Source organism: Xyrauchen texanus, chromosome 19 (assembly GCF_025860055.1).
Source record: "Xyrauchen texanus isolate HMW12.3.18 chromosome 19, RBS_HiC_50CHRs, whole genome shotgun sequence".
NCBI classification, from domain to species: domain Eukaryota; kingdom Metazoa; phylum Chordata; class Actinopteri; order Cypriniformes; family Catostomidae; genus Xyrauchen; species Xyrauchen texanus.
The window spans coordinates 14,802,136-14,829,942 of NC_068294.1; the positions used below are offsets into that span (position 1 = coordinate 14,802,136).

The window sequence follows — 27,807 nt, forward strand, 5'->3', positions numbered from 1 at the left end:
CCTCCGTGTACACATGGACCGCCCCGCCGTCCTGGGTGGCGAGAGAGCAGACGAGCGAAGAGGTCGGTTCCGGGCAGTAAAAGGTGCCCTCCACGTACTCGTCAGCTCGTCATTCACTTCCGGGAAGAAAGGTACCGGAGGGAGGGGCATGGCTGGGAGCGGCACCAATCATCAAGCTGTGAGGGTTGGGGAGGACGGAGGGTTCCAGTCCAACCCAACGCTCACATCCAGGAACTACACAGCGGCGGAAGGGCATCTTTAAATAGACGCGTCCTGAAAAGGGCTTTCAACGCTTGCTTGTGTATGTTGCTCTTTTACCAGAAAAAACTCTTTTAGAGGAGAATAAACTCTTTCAGAGAAATAAAACTCTTTTAGGAGAGAGGCGCTGTCGAAACACCCAGGGGCAGAGTCGTGACACACAGCTCGCTGATCACACAACCGTTCGGCTCCGAAGAAAAAATCAGTCTGACAGTCACTCGCCCGCTCCCCTTTATACCCGTATGTCCAGGGGCAGGGCAAACAAATTCTGTCTGCCAACTTGACATTGGCCTTTTCTCAAGTTCAGAGGTATGCAAGGCTCTCAGAAGAGACCCCTTGTGTCACTACAATCGACACAACGTCGAGCGAGTGACAGAAGGGGAACACTTCTTATGCTTTAAACATGTGTAGAACATCCATGTTTGTATATCAGTGTCGGGTTAGTGTTTTATATATAGTGACGTCATTACATGATTACGTAAATGAACTGGTAAATCTTTTTTTTTTTTTAACCAGTTCATTGAAATGAACCGTCCGAAAGAACCAGTTTGCGGAAAAGAATCTGACTCCCCACCGACTTCTGACTGAGTTTGCATATGAGAGTCCCTGGTGTATTTTGCAATTGTTCATAATTAAAAGTCCCACATTATGTACCAAATCTTGGGACTTTTGTTGCTCAATAAACAGCTTCTGGGATTTCAATCAGTTTGGACTCTGGAACAGTATGGAAAGACTATGGGTATCAATCAGCATCCTAGCTCCCTATGTCATGAATCAGTATATCGTGAACAAGAATTCGGGCACTGGCAAGGGTACTGATCCACTAATCATTGGGACACTTATGACTCAATCACCTGTGACACGATAAGGAGCTTGTGCATTCAAGCGCAATTCTTATTAATCAGCACCATCACTGTATAAATGACACTTTCGCTAATATGTATTGAAGATATTAAAACGTACAGTGTTAATATGAAAGATAAATTACATTAAATAAAAAAATAAAACTATAAAGGAGTGTATAACCTTATATTTAAAAGATTGTTTCTCATTCATTGTAATTATGGATGAAAGTCTTTTAAAGAGAAAATAAGGCTTTAACATTATACATATTTACACTTGTGCTCTTCTAACGACATGGGAGACTTCAGAAGACATGACGAAGTTTCCCGTAAGTGAACCTAGTGAGCAACAATGCTCCCTGGTTTTTACGGTGCATTGTGGGATTTTTTAGAAATCAAACGTTTCAGTGCACTTGAACTATATATATATATATATATATATATATATATATATATATATATATATATATATGAAAAAGCTCGGAGGATCATTAGAGACTCCAGCCACCCGAGCCATGGACTGGTCTCACTGCTACCATCAGGTTGGCGGTATCGCAGCATCAGGACCCGCACCAGCCAATTACATGACAGCTTCTTCCCCCAAGCAATCAGACTTTTGAACACTTGATCTCTCACAATCAATATACATCAGCACTGCACTTTATTAATCTTATATCTCACACTGGACTGTCATAATGTATTCTCTTCACAATACAACTACTGTATATATATTTTTTATATACTCTTTATTTTTTATTTCTATTGTATGTGTATTCTATATTGTGTGTATTGTTTACTGTACATTGTATATAATTATTATTGTGTTGTGTAAGTATGTGTACATTTGATATGTAAATTGTGTTGTGTAAGTATGTTGTTTATTGTAATTGGTATATGTCTTGTCACTGTCATGACTGCTATGTTGCTCGGAACTGCACACAAGACTTTCACCCACTGTTGCACTTGTGTACATGGTAGTGAGACAATAAAGTGATTTTTTTTTCAACTATCTGCCAAGTAATCTGTTATCGCTGTCTTTTTTTTTTTTTTAACTAATCTATCTTGCCTCAGAACAACCATCTAAATTAAGCAGTTCTGTAATTTGGCAACTAAAACTGTCATTTGCCTCCTATATGTTGCAATTTAAAACTGCAACATTTAGTGACTCATTATTTGTTTAGTCTGGAGCTGTGAAGTTGGATACAGTCATGCTAAAGTAACATACAGGAGAGTTACTACCCAACCCCTAATTGTCATTGAAATAATCTTGATTTTACTGTACATAGCAACATAATCCAAATCATGAAGCATCTTTTAGCATCACAGTCATAGAGAATGTCAGATGACGAGTTCACGTACCAAACTAAACGTTGCTCAGACATTCCCCGAAGATATTTCATGATGTCTCTTTGTATGAAGACAGCTAATATTTTATCTCAAGATTGTGGTAATTGTGGTACTGGAGGGAGCCGGGGGCAACACGCTTTGATGAAGCGCTAGTGAAGAGTTCTGCCTAGCCACACTGGGCTCGTTGTTGGTGTTTTTCGACTGGCTCTTGAACTGTATTATGTAACCTGTTCGGACGTGGCAGCACTGTGAGGCTCCTGCATGCTGACTATGTTTTTCCCCTGTCATTGCAGATCTCATCATAAGAGTGGCAAAGGATAAATTCGGGGCCATACAATCTGAGTACCAGAAGGTAAGTGTATGTGACTGTGGCTACCTGAACCTCCATGTAAGTACATGCTCCTCCACTGCAGTTAAGTTGTGAGGACGTTGTCTCAGCACATCTATTATGAAACAAAATAATTGCCTATGAAAGCCTAGGAGAAAACCTTCCCCATTATGGTCTTATTCTGGAAGATTTGTTCATTTTCTTTGCATTAGACTATGTAGTACATAAATCATTCATTCCTATGGGGAAAATGTGGAGAAATACACAATATATTAGGCTATATTTATATGAAAAACATGCAGAAAAGCTGTTTTGTTGTTGTTTCTCTATAAGAAACTCATGATAGTCTATCTATCAGTTTCATAGTAGGATTCTCTGAATTCTTCTGCTGTATTTCAGCAGGATTGTTTGACAATTGATCATCTTTTTGATTATCTTTATTACCTTTACCTGTAATAACTTGCTGCAGACATATACATGCTGTGGGGTTTCACATGTGTCCCTTCAGGTCTTCTCCACAAATTGGTTCTAGGCACAGCAGTCTTCCTTTGGCTTCTTTTTATCCAAACTGGTAGCTGATAAAAAATTTTGTTCTGGGTTTTTGTCTTTGTTGAAGTGCAAAAAACGTCTCAGGTTACGAATGTAACCCTAGTTCCCTGAGAAGGGAACGAGACGATGCGTCGATGACGCTTTGGGAACGCCTTTGCGTGAACGCCCCTGAAGCACGTATGTCAACTAGTCCAATGGAATGAATGAACGCCACGGGCGGGTGACGTCATGACCAGGAAAGGATATAAGCACATCCGGTACGTTACTCGCGTTAGCTTTTAGAGCCGAAGCAAAGTCGATCGCAGGGATGCAGGAAGTATGGCAGGGCGACGCATCGTCTCGTTCCCTTCTCAGGGAACTAGGGTTACAGTCGTAACCTGAGACGTTCCCTTACGAGGGAACTCGCGATGCGTCGATGACGCTTTGGGAATGATAATACCCAATACGCCATAATTACAAAATGCCAGTTGATAAAAACTGTCGGCAAATCAGTAAAAAGCACCTGGGATCCTGGGGCTGCTTCCAGGTCCAGGCTATAAAACCTCACAAAAGTTAGCGGCGAGGACCAACCTGCCGCATCAGAAACCTCCTGAAGGGAAACTCCTGATACGAGGGCTTTAGAGGCCGCCATACTTCGAGTAGAGTGAGCTCTGACCACCGAAGGGCACGGCTGGAAATAGCAAGAGAAATAGCCTCAGCTATCCACTTACTGATTAGATCTTCTCCACGGGGCAGCCCTGTGGACACAAGTGTCCAGTGCTCGCACTGGACACAAGAGATTCAGTTTTTCCTGGTCCGAAGATGTAAACGGAGGAGGACAGAATGCCTGCAGTACAATAACCACAGGCCTCAGCCTCAAGGTGCCACGAAGGAAACGAATAATCAGGGGGTCTCGACCCAAGAATGTCCTACCCACAGGGGCGTGGAAAGCCGCAATGGCCGCCACGTAAACCTTTAAGGTAGAAGGACATGAACCTGATGTAAAACGATACTGGAGAAACTCAAGTACTGTGTTGACTGAACAGTTAACTGGATCTCGCTGATGCTGGTGACACCAAGACGTGAAAACTTTCCACTTAAGTGTATATAATTTCCTCGTGGCTGGAGCTCTGGAGCTAAGAATGGTCTCACCGACCTCAGTCGAGAGACCACTCTCTAAAAGTTGGGCCCCCTCAGAGGCCAAACCCATAGGTTCCAGATCTCCGGTCGGGGGTAAAATGTTGTGCCCCCTGCCTGAGAAAGAAGGTCTCTCCTGATGGGTACCTCGAAAAGAGGGCCGTCGAGGAGATGAATTAGGTCCGCAAACCAAATTCGACTCGGCCAGCGTGGAGCTACTAATAACAGACTTACTCCGTCCTGGCGGACTCTCTCCAGAACTCCTGGGAGCAGAGCAACAGGGGGAAATGCGTACAGACCCAAGGGGGCTGGTTGCGTGAGGGAGAACCAAAGTGGACAGTGCGTCGTAAGCTGAGACGCAAACAGATCCACTTCTGCTTGGCCGTAAAATTCCCAAATGAGCTCCACCACCTCGGGGTGGAGTCTCCATTCCCCTGGCCTCAGCACCTGCCTCGACCGGGTGTCTGCTCCTATATTCTGGTACCCTGGGATATACACTGCCCTCAGGGAGAGTATTTTACCCAGGGACCACAAGAGGATCTGGTGCGCCAGTTTGCAGAGTGGACGTGAGCACAGACCCCCCTGTCGATTTAAATAAGAGACCACCGATGTGTTGTCTGTACGGACAAGCACATGATGGCCCCTCAGATCTGGGAGGAAATGTCTCAACGCATTGAAGATGGCCATCATCTCCAGGCAATTTATGTGCCAAGAGAGATGATGTTCCTCCACAGACCCTGAGCTGAGCGGCCTTCCATTACCGCTCCCCAGCCGGTGAGAGAAGCGTCTGTCAAGATAGCAACTCGATGGCAAAGAGCTCCCAGCACCGGACCCTGGGACAGGAACCAATGTTTCCTCCATATAATCAAGGCGCGGATGCACCGCCGCGTGATCTTGATCATACGAAGTGGGTTCCCCCTCGGGGAGAACCCTCTGGTCCTGAGCCACCACTGCAAAGGTCTCATGTACAGCAGGCCAAAGGGGATCACATTGGACGCTGCTGCCGTGAGGCCTAACAGTCTCTCGAACTGTTTCACAGTGCGTGACTGGCCTAGCTTCAACTCTTTTGTGGCTGTGATGATAGCAGCTACACGAACAGGCGATAGTGTGGCCCGCATCGTGACTGAATCCCATACCACACCAAGGAAAGTGGTTCTCTGTAATGGAGAAAGCACACTCTTCTTGGCATTGAGTCTCAACCCCAATTTCTTCATATGAGCGAGAACGACATCTCGATGCCGAACCCGCTGACTGCTCTGATTCCGCCAGAATCAGCCAGTCGTCGATGTAGTTCAGAATGCGTATGCCCTGCAGCCTGAGCGGGGCCAGAGCTGCATCTACGCACTTCGTGAACGTGCGGGGTGACAGAGCTAGACCGTACTAAGGGTACCAGTCTCTCGAGACTGGCCTCTGGTGTTAAAGGAACAGCCACTCCGGCGACCTGAAGCATATTGGCAGGAAACAACCGAACTGACTGTTTTTGAACCCCCCTCAGAGTCGAGTCGACATTGCGCCGAACTTCCGCTGGATACCACTGCGCCCCGAAGCACCAAGGGTGGCGGGGTTGGCAGACTGGTCCCATGAGGACCCCGAAGTGGAGCGGGTACTGTATTCTGAGGTGTACACCGCTCCACCTCAGTTGGGGCTGTCCTCGATGGTCTGACGTGCATAGCATCAGGACCTTTTTTTTTTTTTTGAGTCGAAGCCTTCTTAGCCGTAAGTACAGTCCTCAGATCCGGCTTAGACTTAGCCGACTTCGGCTGAGAGTGTTGGCTCGGTCCCCAAGATTTCGGGGGAGCACGAGACGCAACACTTATTTTCTGTTGCACACGGTGCGAGGAGCTTGGCTGGGGATGCTCACGCCCAGCATCCCCAGGGGGATGGACTCGGCGAGGAAGGAATTTTTTAAAAGCCTCAGATTGTTTTATATTTTCTAGAAATCTTTCAACAACCGTATTCACAGAGTCACCGAAGAGACCAGAGGGAGACACAGGGGCATCTAAAAGAAAAGCCCGCTCTTTATCTTTAATCTCTGCAAGATTTAACCAAAGATGTCTCTCAGTAGCTACGAGGGCTGCCATAGACCGCCCAATAGCACGGGCGGTCTCCTTCGTAGCTCTGAGAGAAAGATCTGTAGCCCGACGAAGTTCTCGAATTTCGTCGGGACTAACTCCCTCACTCCTATCGATATCCCCCAGCAGATCTGCTTGATAGGCTTGGAGCACTGCCATCGTGTGTAGACAGGCTCCAGCTTGACCTGCTGCCGTATAAGCCTTACCCACTAAATTGGATGTGGTTTTTAGTGGTTTATTCGGCAACACGGGATCCTTCAGGGACGATGCTGACCCAGGAGACAGATAGCTCGCGAGCGTCTATTCAGCTGGGGGCATCGACCCATAACCAAAATCTTTCAGCCCCTTTATATTTGAATATGTGTGCACATAGAGGTTAAAAAGACGAATATGGTTTATTCCATGATCTACATAGCTCACTATGTAGATCCGGAAAAATGGAAGGGCCCGGTTGAGATGAAACATTAGATGTGAGAAAACGCTCGTCTAAATTGCTTTTAGGACGAGTATCTCTTTTCTGCTGGCCAGCCAACATTTAATTTATTAACAGCATGAGTTATCACCTCAATAAGCTCCTCATATGCTGGGGAGAGGGAGGCGAATCCTCTCCCCCTATTGTGTTAGTGTTTGTGTCACTTTCATAAACGCTCAGTAACTCCACCTCCTCAGAGCTAGAGCACCGAAGCATCGGCTCTCTTCCCGGGCGGAAGAAGCCGCAGCGCGGGCTTCTATCCTTCGGAGAGATCCATTTGCGAACCCCCAGTGAACCTTCTCCGAGCTGCCTCGACAGCCGCGGGTCCAGAAACCTGAGGTTCGCAAGCCTGTCCATCATCCTCAAATGCGGACAGACGGGAGCGGAGCATGCGGAGCGGCAGACGCTCACAATGGTGACAGTCAGCCCCCTCGAAAGCTGACATCGCATGCTCCACTCCCAAACAAACTACACAAAGCTCATGTGTATCTCCACCCATGATATAACGAGGGCAAGGAGAAGCACAGGCTGTGCTTATATCCTTTCCTGGTCATGACGTCACCTGCCCTTGGCGTTCATTCATTCCATCGGACTAGTTGACATACGTGCTTCAGGGGCGTTCACGCAAAGGCGTTCCCAAAGCGTCATCGACGCATCGCGAGTTCCCTCGTAAGGGAACTATACAGCTTTTTGTCTTTTTTTTTTTAAATAGCCAAATGTCAGATGTTTCTCCATGTTTTTCTCATAGAAATGAATGGGTAATTTGTCACTGGGATTTAAAAAATAATATAAATTCACAAGTGCACAGGCAGTCTTTGTGACTGTGTCTATGGCATGAGTTTGGGGTGGGACTATCTGTTTTTCCAACAAATGGGGTGAATCTCACGAAACCTATTAAGAAAATGTTCTTGTCATATTAACCCCAAATCAATTTGTTTTAAAAAGTATTATGTTTTGCATTCAGAAAATGAAGCTTACATTTAGGACCATTACAAATTTTTTCATTGTGACATTATATTCAGCACACACAAGCACAATTTTACCCCCCAATTATCATTACCATAACATGTCTAGACATTTACTTTTACTATTTCCTTTATTTTCAATGATGATTCTCATTACCATAACACATGTAACTTTTTATTGTAAAAGATGTACTGTAAAGATGCAGTTGTACAATATTTTTTTTATAATTAAAATAATTCAAAATGAACCGACAATACCAAGGAACTACCACTATGATGTATAAATAAAATGTTAATAATGTATTATATTTTTCACAATGCAGCAATGAGAATATCCTAATTTAACTTTTTTTCTTTTTTTGCATTGCGGTAATGAGAAATCTGGGGTACATTTTGCATAACCTTCATGAAAATAATGTCACATTGTAAAACATTGTAATGGCCATAAAAAAGGCTTAATTTTCTATGCAAAATATAATTTCTTGTTTTTTGTTTTGTTTTGTTTTTGGGGTAAAACGGGACCAGGACATTTTCGTTGGAATCACCCAGTGACAAACAAGGACATGATGAGAAAAACATTTTTAAATTCCATTTGGTGACTCTAGTGAACATTTTAACAAACAATTTGATTACATATAATACGTACAATCCATTGGCAAGGCTGTCGGTACATTTTGGAACTGACACAAATCAGTTAAACACTTGTAATTATCGGTATCAGCAGATTAATTGGCCTAGGTGATACATTGGTCATTCACTATAATCCCATATTATCATATCCACTCATTTCTTTTAGTTCGGTTCTGTTTTGCTCTTGTTACACTTAAGAATATGGAGATGACTGTCAGCCAAATCCATGATTCCTTTAAACTCTATAACTGCCAAAATGGGTGCAGCGATCACTGCAGATGCCATTTTTTCATCTTAGTTCTTAAGTGCTTTTATTTGCCATTATTTGGACAGTCTATTTAATTTTGCTTACCATCTGTTCTGTTCTATATTTTTTCTTATATTTTTGCTTTTCTGCATGGCTATCATCATTTGGCACCTACCAGCCAGAAAACATTGTTCTGACGCTACAGGTAATGTGTGTGCAGTACTGTAAAGCGCTAAACCTGACCCAAGTCTGACCATCCTCATTCCTTAGTCACGCCTAACCCTTACAAATCCCACCCCTGCACTCATTATGTTCAAAGTTAATTTGTATGTTATACTCCAGAGTCCAGTCTTTTTCTGGGTTTTTGTCTAGTTATTGGATACAGTCTGTTATTTATCAAAATGCAACCCCAAATGCGAGAAATCACAAATCAGATCTTTTTAATATTTTAATTACTTCTACTTGACAGAAATTAGATTAAATGGAGAAAGAGTAACCTCACGTGTTTCCTCACCTCTTTTGAAAAACTGACTATATGCCCAAATGTTTTACTTAATTAAAAAGATAGGTATTCAATGTGTTGTTGATCTGTTTAGTTTGTAAGATGACCACAGAGACTTTCTTGACTTGAATGTGCTGATAAGAGAAAAGCTCAGCAGAGAGTCACTAAGAGGGTATAACCGTTCATCGTGCCCACAAGAGGACTGTCAAAAACGCTTTACTTTTCTTATCCTTATTCTTTTCTTCATTACTATATTTGACTTGATTTTTTTAAATATATATACTGGTGGCCAAAAGTTTGGAAAAATGTACAGATTTAGCTGTTTTTTATGGAAATTGGTACTTTACTTCACCAAAGTGGCATTCAAATGATCACAAAGTATAGTCAGGACATTACTGTTGTAAAAAACAGCACAATCTCTATTTGAAAAAAAAGTAATTATTGATCAAATCTAGACAGGCCACATTTCTAGCAGTCATCACTCCAACACCTTGTCTTTGAGTAATTGTGCTAAATTGCTAATTTGGTACAAGAAAATCACTTGCCATTATATCAAACACAGTTGAAGGCTATTTGGTTCATGAAAAGATGCTTAACATTGTGTTTGTGTTTGTTTTTAAATTGTCACAGTATGCAATAGACTGGCATGTCTTAAGGTCAATATTAGGTCATAAATGGCAAAAAAGAAACAGCTTTCTCTAGAAACTTGTCAGTCAATCATTGTTTATAGGATTGAAGTCTAAACAATGCTTGAAATTGACAAAAAACTGAAGATTTCATACAAAGGTGTACACATCTTTAAAGACAAAGGACAACTGGCTCTAACAAGGACAGAAAGAGATGTGGAAGGCCAGGTGTACAACTAAACAAGAGGATAAGTACATCAGAGCCACAAGTTTGTGAAATAGATGCCTCACATGTCCTCAGCTGACAGCTTCATTGAATTCTACTCACTCAACACCAGTTTCATGTACAACTGTAAAGAGAAGATTCAGGGGTGCAGGACTTATGGGAAGAACAGCAAAGAAAAAGCCACTTTTGAAACCGAAAAAAGAAAAGGTTAGATTGGACAAAGAAACACAGACATTGGACAACAGATAATTGGAAAAGAGTGTTTTGAATCTTAACCCCGTTGAGATTTTGTGGGATCAGCTAGACTGTCAGGTGCATGAGAAGTGCCTGATAAGACACAGGATGTGCTACAGGAAGTGTGGGGTGAAATGTCATCTGAGTATCTGGACAAACTGACAGCTGGAATGACAAGGATCTGCAAAGCTGTCATTGCTGCATGTGCTGGATTTTTTCATTAGAACTCTTTGAAGTTCTGAACATTTTTTTCAAATTGTAATTATAATTGTTCACGTTATTAATGTCCTGAATGTACATTGTCATCAGTTGAATGAGAGGAAACAAGTTTTAAGAAAACACTAAGAGAAATTAAATATGGAAAAGCTTTATCCTTTAGAGAAAGCAAGAAAGGCAGGCCAAAGAGGACACAGAGGGCAGACGGGCAGTCCAAGGGGGCACAAGGGGCAGACAGACAGTCCAAGGGGGCACAAAGGCAGTCCAAGGGGGCACAGGGGGCAGGCAGGAAGTCCAAGGGGGCACAGGGGGCAAGAAGGCAGTCCAAGGGGCAGGGACAGGTTCAGGAGGCCTGGGAGGCGGCCATAGGACAGCCATGGGGAACTCCGAGGGTGGAGCCTTGGAAGACCCAGGTGGTAGAGCCATGGGTGGCTCAGGAGGTGGAACTGTAGAAGGCGCTGGAGTCAGAGTCGTGGGAGGCTCAGGAGGCGGAGCTGAGGGAGGCTCAGGAGGCGGAGCTGAGGGCGGCTCTGGAGGCTCAGGAGGCGGAGCCGTGGAAGGCTCAGGGGGCGGAGCCGTGGGAGGCTCAAGGGGCGGAGCCGTGGGAGGCTCAAGGGGCGGAGAAGAGGGAGGCTCAGGAGGCAGAGAAGAGGGAGGCGAAGCCGCGGAAGGCGGAGCAGAGGAAGGTGGAGCCGTAGGAGGCTCTAGAGGCGGAGGCCTGGAAGGCTCGGGAGGCGGAGCCGTAGGAGGCTCGGGAGGTGGAGCTGAGGAAGGCTCAGGAGGCGGAGCCGAGGGAGGTGGCGCCGTAGGAGGCTCTAGAGGCGGAGCCGTGGAAGGCTCGGGGGCTCCAGAGGCGGAGCCCTGGAAGGCTCGGGTGGCTCAAGAGGCGGAGCCCTGGAAGGCTCGGGTGGCTCGAGAGGCGGAGCCCTGGAAGGCTGGAGAGACGGAGCCCTGGGAGGCTCGTGTGGCTCAAGAGGCGGAGCCCTGGGAGGCTGAAGAGGCGGAGCCCTGGGAGGCTGGAGAGGCGGAGCCCTGGGAGGCTGGAGAGGCGGAGCCCTGGAAGGCTGGAGAGGCGGAGCCCTGGAAGGCTCGGGTGGCTCGAGAGGCGGAGCCCTGGAAGGCTCGGGTGGCTCGAGAGGCGGAGCCCTGGGAGGCTCGAGAGGCAGAGCCCTGGGAGGCTCGAGAGGCGGAGCCCTGGGAGGCTCGAGAGGCGGAGCCCTGGGAGGCTCGAGATGCGCTGGCTCTTGGACGGTCATGGCTACAGGTGCTGGCTCTGGGACGGTCGAGGCTACTGGCGCTGGCTCTGAAAACGTCCAGGGAGCACGAACAGGGTGAAAGAGGGTAGAACATAGACTTTCTGACATCTACAAACATCAAAACAGTGGGAACAACAAACGACAATGGAATGGAAAACAAACAGGGTTTAAATTCACAAGCTAATTTAACTAAACGACAAACAGGTGAAAACAATGAGTGATTGCTGGCAGAGATGAGGGCAGGGAACTATGGGAAATGTAGTGCATGACAGGTGACAGGTGAAACACGGGGCAGACAACAAGGGAATCGTGACATTGAGGATTTTTGCTTTACATGCAAGATGGAGTGCAAAATAATCATCCTCTAGCAAAAGGTTTGTGTCATTGCAATTTTTGCCCTTGTTTTTAAATCACATTAAATTATGAACCCTGAACATATTTTGCAGCTCTTTTCATTTAAATATATTTTGGTGATTATGTGTTTGTTTGTTTGTTTGTTTTTAAACTTTTGTTTATAACCTACTATTTAAATACTGTAGTTAGTGTAATTGTAGTAGTTATAGACTCACACCTGGCACACCATTCCTTCCTTCTACCCCCAGTTTTACCCTAAGTAAAAGATAAACTAAATCTAAACCTATAGCAAATTACACCTAAATTATGTAATTTAAAGCGATTGTTCACCCTAAAATGTTTATTCTGTAATGTACTCACCCTCATGTCATTCCAAACCTAAATTACTTTCTTCTGTGATAAACAAAAGGAAAAAGCACCATAAGCATCAAAAAGATATTCCATACAACTTGTCTAAGATTTTTTTTAAATTGGTATTCACTGAAAAGCTTGCTTTAAAGCCATAGTCACCATTTACTTTCAATATATGAAAAAGATCAGCTTTGGCAATCTGCAAGAAATGACTCATTTTCTGCTCAACAGAAGAAAGTCTTTAGTAATTTGAAAGACATGAATGTGAGTAAATGATGACAGAATTGTAATGTTTGTTTGAATTAATTTAAGTGTAATGTTCAGTAATACATTACTGAAAAGAGACCTGACTTAAATTGCATTTGGGAAACCACCCCAACTATATTTTCTTCAGATTTATTGCTCATTTCAGCATTTCCAACATGTGCATCTATGTGGTGTGTGCAGGTGATTTATTATGAGATTGGTTTTGTGGTTTGTGCCACTTTGGGCCTGCTGTTCACCGTGCTGCTGCCACTGGTCGGGCTTCTCTTCTGTTTGTGCCGCTGCTGTGATAACTGTGGAGGAGAGATGCACCAGAGACAGAGGAAGAACGGAGACTGCCTAAGAGGACTGCTGACCACACTGCTACTCACCACCACCTTTATTATCACGTAAGTGTGTGTGTGTGTGTGTGTGTGTGTGTGTGTGTGTGTGTGTGTGTGTGTGTGTGTGTGTGTGTGTGTGTGTGTGTGTGTGAGAGAGCGTGTATTTATCACTTTGTGGGGACCAAATATCCCCATAAGGATAGTAAAACCTGAAATTTTTGACCTTGTGGGGACATTTTGTCGGTCTCCATGAGGAAAACAGCTTATAAATCATACTAAATTATGTTTTTTAAAAATGTAAAAATGCAGAAAGTTTTCTGTGAGGGTTAGGTTTAGGGGATAGAATATAAAGTTTGTACAGTATAAAAACCATTATGTCTATGGAAAGTCCCCATAAAACATGGAAGCACAACGTGTGTGTGTGTGTGTGTGTGTGTGTGTGTGTGTGTGTGTGTGTGTGTGTGTGTGTGTGTGTGTGTGTGTGTGTGTGTGTGTGTGTGTGAGCGTGTATTTATCACTTTGTGGGGACCAAATGTCCCCATAAGGATAGTAAAACCCGAAATTTTTGACCTTGTGGGGACATTTTGTCGGTCCCCATGAGGAAAAACAGCTTATAAATCATACTAAATTATGTTTTTGAAAATGTAAAAATGCAGAAAGTTTTCTGTGAGGGTTAGGTTTAGGGGTAGGGTTAGGTTTAGGGATAGAATATAAAGTTTGTACAGTATAAAAACCATTATGTCTATGGAAAGTCCCCATAAAACATGGAAACACAAGCGTGTGTGTGTGTGTGTGTGTGTGTGTGTGTGTGTGTGTGTGTGTGTGTGTGTGTGTGTGTTGGAAAGAATACTGATATTTTTTCCTTAAGTAAAAGTTCTGCTACTGAAGAAATAATTCACTTGAGTACAAGTAGAAGTACTAAGAAATATTATAACTCAAGTAAGAATAAATAAGTAGTTTTACTGAAAAACTACTCAAGTAATTACATTACAAGTTACTTTATCAAAATGATATTATCTATAGTATATACGATTCCATTTTTAGAACACAAAGACTTTTTTGTTCTTGAAAGAAACTTCTGCTTCCTTTCACCAAGGATGCATTAAATTGATCAAAAATATTGTCGAAGTCATTAATTGCCAATTATTACGGTTTTAAATAATTGTTTTAAGTGATATTTATAAAAAAAAATCTTTCTCCGTGATGGCAAACATATACTGTGTCACCTAATCCTTACAAAAGCATTCTAAATTGCTAATTTGGTACTCAAGAAGTGGTTGTGCTACCATGTGGAAATCACAATACAATGTGTTTTTCCCCCATTTTCTGAGATATTGAGTTTTTACAAGTTACTTTACACTTGCAAGTCAAGTTTTGGTTTTAAATATAGCCACACACAAAAAACAAACACACATTTTTCCTGAAATTCTATTTTCTCCTCAAGTCCATTGTTTTAAAGAGATGAAGGCTATTCCATGCATTACTTTTTGAAAAGAGTCTCTTACCAGGATAGAGAGGGAAGTGGACGGCCAGATGCACAACAAAAAGACAAGTAAATCACAGTTTGAGAAACAGACTCCTCACAGGTCCTAAACTAGCAGCTTCTAAATGCCAAAAACCTGCACTGCTACAAGAGGATTATTGGAAAAACAGAAAATGTTAAGAATACAACATTTATTTAAATAGAAATAGCCATTTGTAACATTCTTAATGTCTCTAAATCATCTCTAAACTACATAATGTGCATTGGGACTGAAACACATTCATATTTCAAGTATTTTGAATAAGTTAACATACTGTACAAAACTAATGCAAAATTATAGAGGAGGAAAAGTATCCTCTATGATATTGCAGCAATTATCCAGATATGGAATGAGATTATTAAGCAAACTGTTCCTTCATGCCAACTGAATAAAATAAGGCAAAAATATACATCTCACACAGCGTTTAGTGAGATATATTATTGATTCAAACACTAAAATTTGTTGTTCTGTCTATGTATTATTGTATTACTGTTGTAATAATAAAGTGTTAATTAACATTAAGGTTAATTAGCATATTTAGATATTATTATTAAGTAAATTGTAGCATTTGGTTACATTATGTTATGTGATTTCTCATACCGTCTTTATATAACATCCATCCCTTGTGCACCTCTAGCAGGTGAAGCTTTTCAGACAGATAAACAGCAGAACAGGACAGGGAAGGAACAGCACTGAGTGTTAGCCGCTAGGACAGTTTATTTTGAACAAGAGGGGTGAATTTTACGGAATTTAATGCGGGAGTACAATATCAAACTGAGGCAGACTTATAGCAGTGGAGAGCGATGGTGCGAGGAACCGGACGACGGGGAAAATAATTCATAAAGTCAAAAGAAGATCGCAATGTATGTAATTGTAACTATATCAGATATTATTAATAAAACACGGGAATTCATTGCGTGGGCATTTATTTGCCCCCATATTTTGAATTTCGGGGGACATTTTTGTCAATTTTGGTGGCATTTTTGCTCCGAGTCCCCCATTCAAATCACAGTATTACAGTTCTTGTATAGTGACAGGGCAGAAAGTCTTGGAGAAGCTAGAGAAGAAAAGGACACCGGCGGAAGTTTATGCAAGTTGCGGTTGTGCTCATGATGCTGTGCCCTGCGGGTGTCCGTCATGCCGCGCACATCGCGTTTTAGTTTATAAACAGATTTAGTGCTTATCTTCTCAAAAATTCAGAAATATTATGTATTTTGTTGTACTTTGTAATTGTGGTGAAAAATAATTGTAGTGAAGTTGAATACTTCATTTTTAATCAACTCAAGTAAAAGTACTAATATTTATTTACACTTAAAAAAAAGTACTCAAGTACTGTAATGAGAGTAGTTGTAATTAGTTACTTTCCATCTCTGGTGTGTTTGTCTAATCATGTATTTGTGCCTCTGTGCTTATATGTGCTGCATTTTAAGGCATCACAGGCACAAAGATGCGAAGGATTGGCAGTTCCATAATGAATTGTGACAAACTTTATCCAAGATGGTAGTTGAAGTGAGAGAAATGACGACAAGCCTGTAAATAAAAATAGTTAAATCTAATAAAAAATTATCTATTATGCCTGAGTGTACTTTGTATTTTTATGCTTATTCGAAAATAGGGATATTATCTTAGCAAAATGCTAATGCCAAAGTGCCAAATCAATTGTGGGTCAAATTTCCTGTGTGCTTTTTTGTGAGTGCTGTGTGCATGAGTCACTTCACTATCCCTTAATTTTTGCAACCTGATTTTTACGTGGCTCGTATGTATTGCGGCAGTTTCCTAAAACAACTTTGACTTTTATTCACATTCACACATAACATGAGTAAAAGGGCTGATTATCAGTTCATAAACACTCATTTTTCAACCTGGTCCTCACACAATGCTGTCTTATGACATCAAAACACATTTTAACATTTGCATTACATAAAACAATTTACAAGCCTGTTCGAGTGTGATAAAATTTTGATGTAGCTTACTAATAGAGCATTGCCCTTGTGATGCAAAGTACTGGGGTCAACTCCTAATGAGCATGCAAGTTAACACGTGAGCCGAAAGCACCATAGCAGTACCACAAAATTATTTTAAAATAGTTTTTTCATCTCATTTGCTTTTGATGACACTATTGGTTAGTTTTAGGTTTAAGGTTTAGGGTTGGGACATATCATTTTGTTCAATAGAACATTAACCCTAAGAAGAAGAATATTAAACTTTCTAAAATTTCACCTCAGAACTGCCAAGAGACATGTAAGGACCCACGTAATGATTTTTGCAAAAATGTCGCCACAGTTACATAATTTTTATGAGATCAGGCTCGCTATTTGTGTTGCTATCTTTGTAGCGTGTTCCAGATTTGTCACTTATGAAGATCCATTTCAAGGCAGTTGACTGGTTTTGGGAGCAGGGTAGGGTTGCACCAGCTGTGGCTAAGTTGTAACGTAAATATAGCTGGTGCAACCGGCCCCTGGTGCCTAAATCATGCCAAGTTGGACATTCAGCATCAATGTTACTTGTGTCTGGTATTTAAATCAATCAACATATACAGTTTTTGAGCTTCAAGAATGTTGTGTTAATCTCCCTGTCCTAAAGTCACATTTGCCATGTTCCCTATGGCGTATTGTAGACAAGTGTACACTTCGGAAAGAAATATAGCAGGATTACACAAAAGCAGGAACTCCAGGACAGCGATGACAAACTGAAGAGTGTGTTTGATGTTCCTCAGCTTTATGGATTCAGCTGGCGGCCTCTTTATTAAAGATTCCATTGCACAAGCCTGGCTGCCTGGAGATGAGCAACTGGCATCTCTTTTTGAATCTCCTGGGATTTCAACCTTTATGTCTGCTGATTCTAATGAAGCTCTTACTAGGGCCACTCTACGCACTGCTCTCTTCAGGGTTTTATTAAAAAGGTTTGATCTTGGTTAAAGAGAGACAGGCACCACCCAGTTTCCTGGTGGGATGTTTGACTGAATATGGTATAAATGTTGTACAGAGCTCCTGAAAGAACCCTTACTGAGAGAAGAGTAATTTTCTGGATTATAGAAGAGCTCTTGGGTTGAAGCAGCTCCAGGGTTGGAGATTATGAGTTGGACACATTTTGATGTGTTTGGAGAGATGCTTGAATAGATTGCATCGTGAATAGTTTTTGAAGTTGAGCTGTTAGTATTCCTTAGTGACGTGGTGAATCAAGCGCAATGTTCCCCTTCTGTCGCTCTCTCCACGTTGTGTCAGAGAAGCGACACTAGGGGTCTCTCTTGAGCGCCGATATTCACCTCTGGACTATGAAAAAAGGCCAATGAGAGTTGGCAACCAGTATTTGCATGTCCCGCCCCCGGACATACGGGTATTTAAGCGGCGCAAATACGGGAGTTCATTCAGAAAATTTCTTCGGAGCCGATGGTCGTGTCTGCAACTGCTGCGTGTACACACCGAGTTCCTGTTATCCCTCTGCTGCATGCTGTTGGATTCTACGGCGCACAACAGCGGCTTTCTCCTGTTTGCACGGCTGTGCATTCCTGCCCCTGGGCGATCGACAGTGCAGATTTAAAAACTCTCCGAGTTTTTCCCTAAAAGAGTGATTTTATTTAAAAGAGTAATTTCCTCTAAAAGAGCAAAACACAGCGGCGTTGAACGTCCTTTTAAGGACGCGTCTTTATAAAGATGCCCTTCCGCCCCTGTGTTGTTTCTGGATGCGGTAGAGTGCTCTCCGCTTCCGACGGCCACAGGCGCTGTCTCGTGTGTCTGGGTAGCGATCACACCGAGGCTGCGTTTGTGGATGGTTCATGTCGCTCCTTCTTCCCACGGGATTGAGGACGATGCGGCTGGTGATGGAGGCGATTTGGGGATGGCAGCGGGTGCAGCTCCGCCGTGTACGCCCCCTCGGACCACCCGCGCCCCGACACGCTTGTTGATTCCCGTCCGTGCTCGAGGTAGCGTTGACTCGCCTCACCGCCAGTCGGCCGGCCCTCTTGCGATGGAAGCCGATGAACTCGCCGTGGCATCGGAGGGCGGGTTATCTGATGCTGAAAACTCCCCTGGGCTGCCGCTTTCGGGCCTGCACGCCCAGGCTGAGGCCAACGCACAGATGACGAACATGCTTTCCCGGGCAGCCGACAGCGTGGGCTTGGATTGGAACCCTCCATCCTCCCCACAACCATCACGGCTCGACGACTGGTTCCTGGGGTCTGGGCGCCGCTCACAGCCTCGCCCCCCCGGTCCCGTTTTTCCCGGAAGTGCATGACGAGCTGACGTCTTCGCGGAGAGCACCCCTCTCCACTCGTCACATCGCCACAGGCTCGTCCGCCCTCGCCACCCTCGATTGCGGAGTGCACCATGGATACGAGGCGATTCCCCAGGCGGATAGGGTGGTTGCGATCCATCTATGCCCCGGTACCCCTACCACCTGGCGAGGTCGCCCCATACTCCCTTCCCGGACCTGTAGAGCAACCTCCTCGCTGACAGCAAAAGCCTACAGCGCCACCGGACGTGCCGCTTCCGCCCTGCATGCCATGGCTCTCCTGCAGGTCCACCAAGCCAAGGCACTACGTGACATGCACGGGGGTGGCCCTGATCCCATAACATAAAAGTTATAGCACAACATAAAAGTTACCTCTGCCTGCCGCTAAACCTTCAAACCCTGGACAGACCTCTGATTCCTAAGGGCAGGAGTACCCTTGCAGCAGGTGTCCCGACGCGTTCTGGTCACAACCGACGCCTCCAAATTGGGTTGGGGCGCTGTATACAACGGGCGCGCAGCCGCAGGCCGGTGGAACCGAGGCCCGCTGCGCTGGCACATCAACTGCCTAGAGCTGCTGGCTGTTTTTCTGGCCCTGCAGAAGTTTTTCCCATTAATTCGGAACAAACACGTCCTAGTCAGGACAGACAGCACCACGGTCGTAGCCTACATAAACCGCCAAGGCGGAGTACGCTCCCTCCACATGTCACAGCTCGCCCGTCGTCTCCTCCTTTGGAGTCAGCAGCGACTAAAGTCACTATGCGCCACTCACATCCCCGGCAACCTCAATGTGATAGCGGACGCGCTGTCAAGACAAAGCTTGCCCGGCGGAGAGTGGAGGCTCCACCCCCAGTCGGTCCAGCTGATTTGGGACCGGTTCGGCAAGGCTCAGGTAGACCTGTTTGCCTCCCAAGAAACCTCCCACTGCCCGCTCTGGTATGCCCGGACAGAGGCTCCCCTCGGGGCAGACGCGTTGGCACACAGCTGGCCTGCGGGGCTGCGCAAGTACGCATTCCCCCCAGTGAGCCTTCTTGCACAGGTGCTATGCAAGGTCAGGGAGGACGAGGAGCACGTCATTCTGGCCTACCCGGACTTGGTTTTCGGACCTCACGCTCCTCACGACAGCCCCTCCCTGGCGGATTCCCCTGAGGAAGGACCTTCTTTCTCAGGGACGGAGCACGCTCTGGCACCCGCACCCAGACCTCTGGAACCTCCATGTCTGGCCCTTGGATGGGATGCGGAAGATCTAGCCGGCCTACCACCGACCGTCATAGATACAATCAATCAAGCCAGAGCCCCCTCTACCAGGCATCTCTACGCTCTAAAGTGGCGTCTGTTCACGGACTGGTGTTCTTCCCGAGCCGAAGACCCGCAGAAGTGCGCAGTTAGGTCAGTACTCGTGTTTCTTCAGGAGAGGCTGGAGAGGAGGCTGTCCCCCTCCACCCTCAAGGTGTATGTCGCCGTTATCGCGGCCCACCACGATACGGTAGACGGCAAGTCTCTTGGTAAGCACGACTTAATCGTCAGGTTCCTAAAAGGTGCCCGGAGGATAACTCCCTCCCGGCCTAACCTGTTCCCCTCCTGGGATCTCTCGGTCGTCCTTACAGGCCTCCAGAGACCCCCCTTCGAGCCGCTTGACTCAGCTGGACTCAGGGCCCTCTCTCTCAAGACTGCCCTGCTGATCGCGCTCGCTTCCATCAAGAGGGTCGGGGAACTGCGTGCGTTCTCTGTTAGCGACGCTTGCCTGGAGTTCGGTCCGGCAGATACTTTCGTGATCCTAAGACCGCGACCGGGCTATGTGCCCAAGGTTCCTACCACGCCCTTCAGGGATCAGGTAGTGAACCTGCAAGCGCTGCCCCGGGAGGAGGCAGACCCAGCCCTTTCACTGCTGTGTCCAGTACGTGCTTTACGTATTTATCTGGACCGCACACAGAGCACCAGACGCTCTGAGCAGCTCTTCGTCTGCTTTGGGGGACAGCAGAAAGGGAATGCTGTCTCCAAGCAGAGACTCAGCCCACTGGGTTGTCGACGCCATTTCCCTGGCTTATCACACCCAGGCCGTGCCCCCCCCCTTGCGGGTCCGAGCTCACTCCACCAGGAGTGTTGCGTCCTCATGGGCACTGGCTAGGGGCACTGCCCTAGCAGACATTTGTAGAGCAGCGGGCTGGGCAACACCTAACACTTTTGCGAGATTCTACAATCTCCGAGTTGAGTCAGTATCGTCCCGTGTTCTCGCAGGTACCGAGCCCGTAGAACTGACCAGGTGAATCGCTTGCACCTAGCGTCCTTCCCCCTAACCAGGGGAAACAGTGCGCCTTCATTCCCAGGAGATCTCAGGTTTGGGACACTGGTCGATTCCTCCCTAGCCCTCGTGGGTCGCAGTTCAGCGGAGGAACTCGCTGACCCAAGCCACTGCGGGTACCGTAAGCTACCCTGTACTGGTATAGGTGCTCCACAGGTAAGGCCTCCTTCGGACTCCCCCTGTGTGTAACACCACGGTTCTGTCCCCTCTGGCGAGCTGACTCCCGTGTTTCCCTTAGGCAGTCATGGCTGCCTCGGCTGCCGTGCTGTATGTTCCCCCCTCTATAGGCTGGATCCACCACCGCACCGACTTTTCCACATAGGCCCTAAGCAGGCCTCTGATGGCTTTGCCACTTAAATTGCCTCCCCTCTCGGGTAGGCGTGGCCTCCGCAGGGGCTTCTCCTTCCTGAATAAGGGCTAAGACCCCCTTCCCTCAATGCGTGTAAGGGCCCCTGCCTAAGTTGCTCTATGCGAGAAACATAGAGAGAAAAGAGGCCCAGCCAGGCTTGGCCCATTCCCAGGTTGGTGGCCAGCACCTTGTACCCCTCCAGGGTAACGATAAGGAATCCTGATGGCTTAAATGGGGCATTGGGGAAGGGTACGTGCAGCCTGATACAGTTGGTCGTCCTGCACGTAAGAATACCTGCTCGCTCCTGTATCAGCAGTTCACGTACACGGCTCAGCGCATGGCGCTTTTATAAGTGGACCCCTAGTGTCGCTTCTCTGACACAACGTGGAGAGAGCGACAGAAGGGGAACGTCTAGGTTACGTATGTAACCTCCGTTCCCTGATGGAGGGAACGAGACGTTGTGTCTCCCCTGCCATGTCGCTGAGCCGAGCCACTGCTGTGGCCGGACCATTTCCGGCTCCTCAGAAAAATCCTGAATGAACTCCTGTATTTGTGCCGCTTAAATACCCGTATGTCCGGGGGTGGGACATTAAATACTGGTTGCCAACTCTCATTGGCCTTTTTTCATAGTCCAGAGGTGAATATCGGCGCTGAAGAGAGACCCCTAGTGTCGCTTCTCTGACACAACATGGAGAGAGCGACAGAAGGGGAACATTGCGCCATCAGGGAACGGAGGTTACATACGTAACCTAGACGTTCTGTTTTCTCATAAAGCACTGGGCATAATTTAGTCATGATGAATTATTAAAGAAGTGACCCAATTATGACAAGAAAATTCCTTATTAGTGTCATCTTGCTTCTAGGAGAAAATCAGCATTTCTTAGGGACACTGTCAACCAAGTCATGGACACAATGGTGGCAACATAAAAGCTTGAGGCATCTATGGCTTTTCTTTTTAGTCCTTATTTAAATTTTCTCTGTCAAACAATTATTCTGTTGGATCACTGAGACGTGTAACATCTATAATTCAGTTAATGTAGCTGCAAGTAGTTGAAGATATATTTGATTTTACTTGTTTGACTAATTAGTTGGCAAAATTGTTCTTTAGAATATCAAGTTTGCAATTTTGATGATCTGCCCTAAATATGCATCATTCAACTATTTGTTGCCTTGTTGCATGTTTAACATGTTTGATTTTGTGTCTTGCGGTGTATATACAGTGTCAGATCAGCTTGTGCTGTTGAGCTAAAAATAGATGCTATTGCCATTATTTACAAATGACTGCTCACATATATGTGTCTTCGTTTCGGGGAAGGCTGCCCTTTAAAACATGATACACTGTCATGATTTTGCATGCCGTTCATTATACATTATTTCTCTTGTTATTGTTATATCTTGTTTACATGTATAATTAATCATTTCTAACAATAGTCGAAAGAAACACGATCATGAATTTTACATTGACATGGATAAGACATCAGGGTTTCCATATATTTAAATTGACAGTTTATGTAATTTGAGCAGACTTAAAAATTTTGCATGGTGGACAATAAAACAGGCAAAAAAAAAAACAAAAAAACAACAGCAACCTTAGACATAAATTGAAGAATGGACTCGAGCCATTTCTAGGAACTTAAATTTAATTCTAGGCTTATTTGGGGGTATCATCTGTTACCTTTCTTCTTATTATTATTGAAGTCTATGGCAGTCCATATAACAGTAAGTAGTAAAATGCTGAAATTTGGAACACTGTTAGAGGACACTCTGAACTGTAAATGACCCATATTTGGGGTCTCTCACTCTAAAGTTGCACTTATGTTTATGCTCATAACTTTTGAACCATAAGGTCTTGAATCAAAATAATGTCTTGGCGAATGAGTCAAATGTATACCATGGATAAATTGCCATCCCGACTAGATTTTCTGCCATTTTTAAGTTACAGAAATGTTTTTTTTACTCCTCCTAGGCCATATGTACGATTTGCTCAAAATTCAATGATATGGAATTCATGATGATAGACCAAGCCGTTCTTGTATACCGCATTAACGAATTCAATGGCGAGCACGCCAAATAGACGCGAGGCTGTATCTTCACAGTAATTAGCGTATTGACATGACACTTTGTATATGTCATAAAAGCATGACCTGAGGGTACCTGCACAGTTTCGCCACCTAGTGTTCAGGAAATGTGAAAAATGTATATTTTGGCTTATAACTTTTGAATAGTTTAGTCTAATATCATGAGACTAGTCCCTTTACATTCCTTGGGGCACACCGAGTCAAATGATACCCAATTTATATTTGTCTTACATATTTGGCCACCTACTGGTCAAAATATATAATTGTATCAAACATAAAGTATTTTATACTTATTTTATATTTTATAAAGTAATAATTGTAATATTAACATTTCGTATGTTTTTATGCTGCTTTTCTTAAAGTCATAATCAGTGATGTCCATGGATACTTCCTTACTAGCTGTTGTTGTGCTAGTCCCGATAATTGCTGCTTGCAGCTAAATTGACTTGTTCCTATAATCAACACACTAGCAACCACCCAGAATTTCCTAGCAACCACATAGAAACATGCTAAAAAAACACTCAGAACACCTTAGCAACCACATACAGTAGCACCACCCATAACACCCAAGCATTGTGGTGGCGAGTTTTACACAGGCAAGTACCACTCACATTTGTTGTAAATAAAAAAATCAAGTTATCTTAAGCTGTGGTATTACATCCACAGTCACACACACACACATAGAGCTCTCTATTTGAGGGACTCAGCTGACTGTTATTTAGCCCTGTTGCAGTGAGAGTAGAGACCCGGCTGCTGCTCAGGAGTGTGATGCCCAGGGCATTGAAGCTGCTGCTTCTCTGCCAACCCCAAGGGCTCAGCTTGCAGAGATGGCCGTCAAATCCAATACAGTAGAGAATGTGTACCACATGGCATCCATAGTGCAGCTGGGCAGCACATTTCAATTCATTCATTTAACCAGTGCACGTTTAGCCCAGAAATCCTATGTTTGCAGAATACAGGGCTTAACAATAGGGTGTTGTTGTAATCAATGTTGTAAATAATTTTATGATGTTCTGGTCAGACCAATAGTTCAGATTTTTACTTCCCTTGCCAATATTTTCGCTGGCCCTTACACAAATATAATAAATATCTATTTTTAGCAATATATTTTTATGTGTCAGGAATTTTTTTTGGTGCTACGGTTCATTTCGTTAAGACGAGCACAAAGTCTAAAATCAGTTCCTACATTAGTAGGAGATTAAACCAGCAGATGGTAGTAAAGTTAATGTCCAGAAAACATAATGGAATATCAAATAACATCCTGATGTTCACTGCTGTAGCTATTTTATGAAACAAAAATGTCTTTATTAGAGCTGTCAGAATTAGTACGTTAACGTGTGCGATTAATTAAAAAAGGTTAACGTGTTCATTTTTCTTAATAGCGATTAACGCATTTACCATTAATACGGCAGCATAAACACTGGTTTGAAGGGTGTAACATTTGTAATGTGTCCATACACTGATGCACACTTCACCACACACACACACCAGAGCCCTTCTACAAAGATGAGTCTACAAACCTAGCACAAGGAGCTCTAAAATACAGGCCTAGCATAAAATAGCATAACGCGATAAAAGAATCTCGGCACACACTCAACAGCTCCTCCATGATAAAATGATTAAGAAAGGAACTCTTTTTGATGTACAAAACAAGACCAGATGAAATTTGTGATGGAAATCAAGTATTTTTCGGCCTATGTAAAGCGCATTTTAATTACCACAGAAGCACATCAAGTATTAACTATCACCAAAATGCAGAATGAGATGTTTTTGTCTACAAGTGCACTTCATGTGGATTTCAAAGCGCCGCTTGTGTTGCTGCCCTGATGCGAATCATGAATGCAGCTTCGTGATTGCTGTATCACAGCCGATAGCAACAATATACCGGCAGATTAATGTTGTGGAGGATTTGAGTTTAAGAGATTTAATACTCATTGCAATGAATATTTAACCTATGTGGTGACTAGTTCTTTCAATTAGTCAAACTTCCACTTAGACTTTGGGAAATGTTTAATGTTACTCAAATTGCCACACCTGGAGTTGCAAGTTCAAATCCAGGGAATGTTGAGTGACTCCAGTCAGGCTTCTTAAACAACCAATTGGCACGGTTGCTAGGGTGGGTAGAGTCACGTTGGGGTAACCTCCTCGTTGTCGCTGTAATGTGGTTCTTGCTTTCGGTGGGGCACGTGGTGAGTTGTGCACGGTTGCCCCGGAGAATAGCGTGAAGCCTCCACATGTGCTAGGTCTCCGCGGTAACATGCTCAACAAGCCACGTGATAAGATGCGCATATTGACGTCTCAGACACGGAGGCAACTGAGATTAATCCTCCGCCACCCAGATTGAGGCAAGTTACTATGCTACCACAAGGACTTAGAGCACGGTGGCATGGGGGGCGTGGTCGCGTGTAGGGCTGCGGGAGAGAGAGAGAGCGGTAAGGCTTGTCACGTGGTTTGAAATTATCTCTAACACCTGTGTCTTGTTATAGTAATACGGAGAGAGACATTTAAGGAACGCCAAGTGTCGAGAGGGGGAGAGAGAGTGTCCAGAAAGCACGACAGCCCAAGTGTGCTATTTTGATGTTAATATTTAATTCTAACGGCGGTTACCGTCGTATGTACCGAAAACCCCAAATTAAAAGTACTGACCTAAAAACCTGCTTCCCTGTCTCCTGACTCCTCCATTGTTCAAACCAACCAGTTTACAAGCACATTGGGAATTGGGCATTCCAAATTGGGGAGAAAAGGTTACTTGAATTGGTGCTATTTTAGTGCAGTTCTATCTGTGTACTGTGGAAGGCTTTGTTTGGAAAATGTTAAATAAGCATTATATTGTTAAATATTGTTTTGTTTTCTTTCTTAAGATGGAATTAAATGCATTTTGACAGGACAAGAAGTATATAATGTGTCAAATTTTAGCACTTTCAAAATCTGCAATTAATTGCCGTTAACTACAAAAAACAATCATGCGATTAATCGCGATTAAATAAAATAATCAACTGACAGCACTAGTCTTCATTAATTACTTTTGGTACTTTACAAGTGCCTTTGATGTGAAGATTTTATTGCCTTAGTCTTGTCCCAGACCCAGACATTTAATATTAAACTAGGATAATTAAGCTGTAATTTATTTTATTTAAAAAATGTTAAAAGAGTAATTTTCATCACTGTCATTTCTACCACAGAATTCTATTCAACATGATACAGAATTTCAGATGTGGGTGAAATTACAATGTAGTGGGAATTGTGCATACACTCACCGGCTACCTTATTAGGTACTTGTGATTATCTAATCAGCTAATCATGTGACAGTTGTGTAATGTATAAAATCATGCATATATGGGTCAGGAGCCATAAATTTAAATCCACTGTAAAAATGTGATCTCAGTGATTTGGTCCATGGCATGATTGTTGGTGCCAGATGGGCTGGTTTGAGTATTACTGTAACTGCTGATCTCCTGGGATTTTCACACTCAACAGACTCTAGAGTGTATAGAGAATGGTGCGAAAAACCAAAAACATCCAGCGAGAGGCAGTTCTGTGGGCGAAAACAGTGTGTGTTTATGTTTTCAGTAGTCATACGGTACTATGCCTCTCCTTGGCATGGACATCTACAGTTAACTGTATAGTAGGACATTCTTCTGTGTATTTGCAGGGTTACACATCCAGTTAGTGATTGTATTTTGTATAAAGCAGTCTTTACATCATCAGATATGACTGACATCAGTCCATAATGCACAAATGAAAATCATACACATAGTTTGATCTGTCCATTTTAATAAAAAATTATTAATAATTTACATGCGATATTTCAAACATTTATAATATTTTGGTGGGGACAGATTGGAGAGAGAGAGAGAGAGCTTTGTCTGGTTAATCATGCATTGTGTTGTCTTGTGTTATGTCCTCCTTCTGTCCTCCACATGAATGGAAAAGAGAAATGATTGTCTCACACTTCAATTACCCGTCCGTTCTGGCCTACTTTTACTGCGCACACACATGGGGATTGGTGCTTGTATTTCCACTAATATATCCAAATCTTTGCTTGTAGGAACTTAAAAGGAACATTTGACTTCCTCTGGAATACTAAAACATTTAACAGCCAGCAGCCTAGTTAAAGAAACCCACACACACACTTATATATTAACTGTGA

The 27,807-nt window shown here is 44.0% G+C and overlaps 1 protein-coding gene across 7 annotated transcripts in view; it reads left to right on the top strand.

The window, feature by feature from the left end:
- The window catches only part of prom1a (prominin 1a), a 111,359-nt gene that overhangs the window by 54,703 nt on the left and 28,849 nt on the right, over positions 1–27,807 (top strand). For 4 of the 7 annotated variants that reach the window (XM_052149942.1, XM_052149943.1, XM_052149945.1 and 1 more), the window contains exons 2-4: positions 2,741–2,799; positions 9,005–9,031; positions 13,039–13,244. In XM_052149942.1, coding sequence (XP_052005902.1) covers positions 2,741–2,799; positions 9,005–9,031; positions 13,039–13,244 — 292 coding nt within the window. The remainder of the gene's footprint in view (positions 1–2,740; positions 2,800–9,004; positions 9,032–13,038; positions 13,245–27,807) is intronic. The other 3 variants (XM_052149947.1, XM_052149946.1, XM_052149948.1) reach the window with 1 other exon arrangement.